Source organism: Drosophila persimilis, unplaced genomic scaffold (assembly GCF_003286085.1).
Source record: "Drosophila persimilis strain 14011-0111.01,24,50 unplaced genomic scaffold, DperRS2 tig00002232-arrow-arrow-pilon, whole genome shotgun sequence".
Taxonomy (NCBI): domain Eukaryota; kingdom Metazoa; phylum Arthropoda; class Insecta; order Diptera; family Drosophilidae; genus Drosophila; species Drosophila persimilis.
The window spans coordinates 44,092-45,811 of NW_020825650.1; the positions used below are offsets into that span (position 1 = coordinate 44,092).

General features: G+C 59.6%; 1 protein-coding gene across 1 annotated transcript; it reads left to right on the forward strand.

The window, feature by feature from the left end:
• Positions 1-497: 497 nt before the first annotated feature.
• LOC113567196 lies at positions 498-1,247 on the forward strand. Its single transcript, XM_026994365.1, has 2 exons — positions 498-506; positions 574-1,247. Exon 2 carries the CDS (start codon positions 621-623, stop codon positions 1,245-1,247), a length of 627 nt encoding a protein of 208 aa, XP_026850166.1. The 5' UTR covers positions 498-506; positions 574-620.
• The last annotated feature ends 473 nt before the right edge of the window (positions 1,248-1,720 follow it).

Below are 1,720 nucleotides of genomic sequence, written 5' to 3' on the forward strand. Positions count from 1 at the left end.
TCAAGCGCGGACGGGCACAGTCAGCGTAAGTATTGCCTCTCTCAAAGGGAAAACCATGGACACGATTGGGAGCCTCTTCTTTATGGGATTACCCAAAGATATAAGTCTCGTTTGGAGGCATTGAGTGTCTTGAAAGGGAATCGGGAACAGATTAATAGAATAGATACGACCCTTTGGTGATATTTTGGCGATGTCCCTTCCGTTTTAAAGACGGAAATTCTGCTGTTAAAAATTCCAGTTTAGATCTCTGTTTGTTTTGCCTCAATCAATCAACAATCAATAGCATAGCATAGTTGTTAGCTCTGTGACAAAGCATAGATACGTATCTACGGAGGAGATTGAAAGCAGTACAGGAGGCAGGTGGCAGCTGGACTAAGAGCTCTATTAAACGCCAGATCCCCTCCTCCATTGCACACTCTGGGCATTCTGGCAATCAAAAGTCGCGCTCTCTGTCGATGCGGGAGCGACGACAGCTGGACTGCAGTCCCATACACGTAGTCAATCGGGTAAGGAATCACTCTCTCCCCTGCTTGTGGATCCTTTGCTTAATCCAACTCCTCTGTCTTTTTGCAGGCGCCTCTCCCGTTTCCATTTCGGGATCCACAGCCACCGCTGGCGGAATGGCCTCCCATCCGCATGTGAATCTGCTGCACGCGGCCGAGCCGCATTACTACAATGCCCAGGGAGCCGTCTACTACACCAGCTACCACGGCTCCCCGCACGACCTGAGCTACGCCAGCTCCGCGGACGTCTCGCTGAACGCCTCGTGGGTGAACGCCAGCGGGCACAGCCCCCACACGCCCTACTACTCGGCGGCACAGATCTACATGCGCCCCAAGGGCGGCAGCACCACGCCCACTCCCAGCTGCAGCGGCAGCACGGGCAGCGGCAGCGGCAGTGGCAGCGGCAGCTGCAAGAAGGTTCCGCCGGAGGTGCCCAAGCGCACCTCTTCGATCACGGCACAGCAGCAGAGCCAACGCTGCTGCGGACCAACGGGCTCTGCAAGACGGCGGAGAACGGCAGCTGACCTCCGTCCAGAGTTCCGGCTCAGACTCGAGCGTCACCTCGGCGGAGCGGAACATGAACAGCGACCTCGGATCGGACCGCAGCAACTCCCCCACACGTGGAAGCGTGGCACGGCCCTGAACAGCTCCCAGCAGTTCTCCACGCACTCGGCCGACTCGGTATCGGTTCGGTGCCCAGCGGAGGTGGAGGTGGAGCCGTTGTGGTCTCCGGAGCAGCCATAGCTGCTGCTGGGCCCGGAGCTTATGCCGCACAGATGCAGGCGGCCGTGGCAGCGGCCACAGCGGCGGGCGGAGTACCGCCGACGGACGATCATGCCGTCTCGTCGCACACCAGCGCCGCGCAGTACGAGCAGCACGAACAGCAGCAGCACGAGCAGCAGCAGCTGCAGGCAGCGGCCTCCGCCGCGGGCGTGGCCCAGAACTACAAGATGTCGGAGACCATACGCAAGCGGCAGTACCGCGTGGGCCTCAATCTGTTCAACAAGAAGCCGGAGAAGGGCATCACCTATCTCATCCGCAGGGGCTTCCTCGAGAACACGCCACAGGGCGTGGCTCGTTTCCTGATCACGCGCAAGGGCCTCTCCCGCCAGATGATCGGCGAGTATCTGGGCAATCTGCAGAACCAGTTCAACATGGCCGTGCTCAGCTGCTTCGCCATGGAGCTGGACCTGTCCGGCCGCCAGGTGGACGTGGCC

Bases quoted from the DNA above. Each gene is read 5' to 3' on its own strand.
- LOC113567196 (XM_026994365.1), top strand. From the start codon at position 621: ATGGCCTCCCATCCGCATGTGAATCTGCTGCACGCGGCCGAGCCGCAT.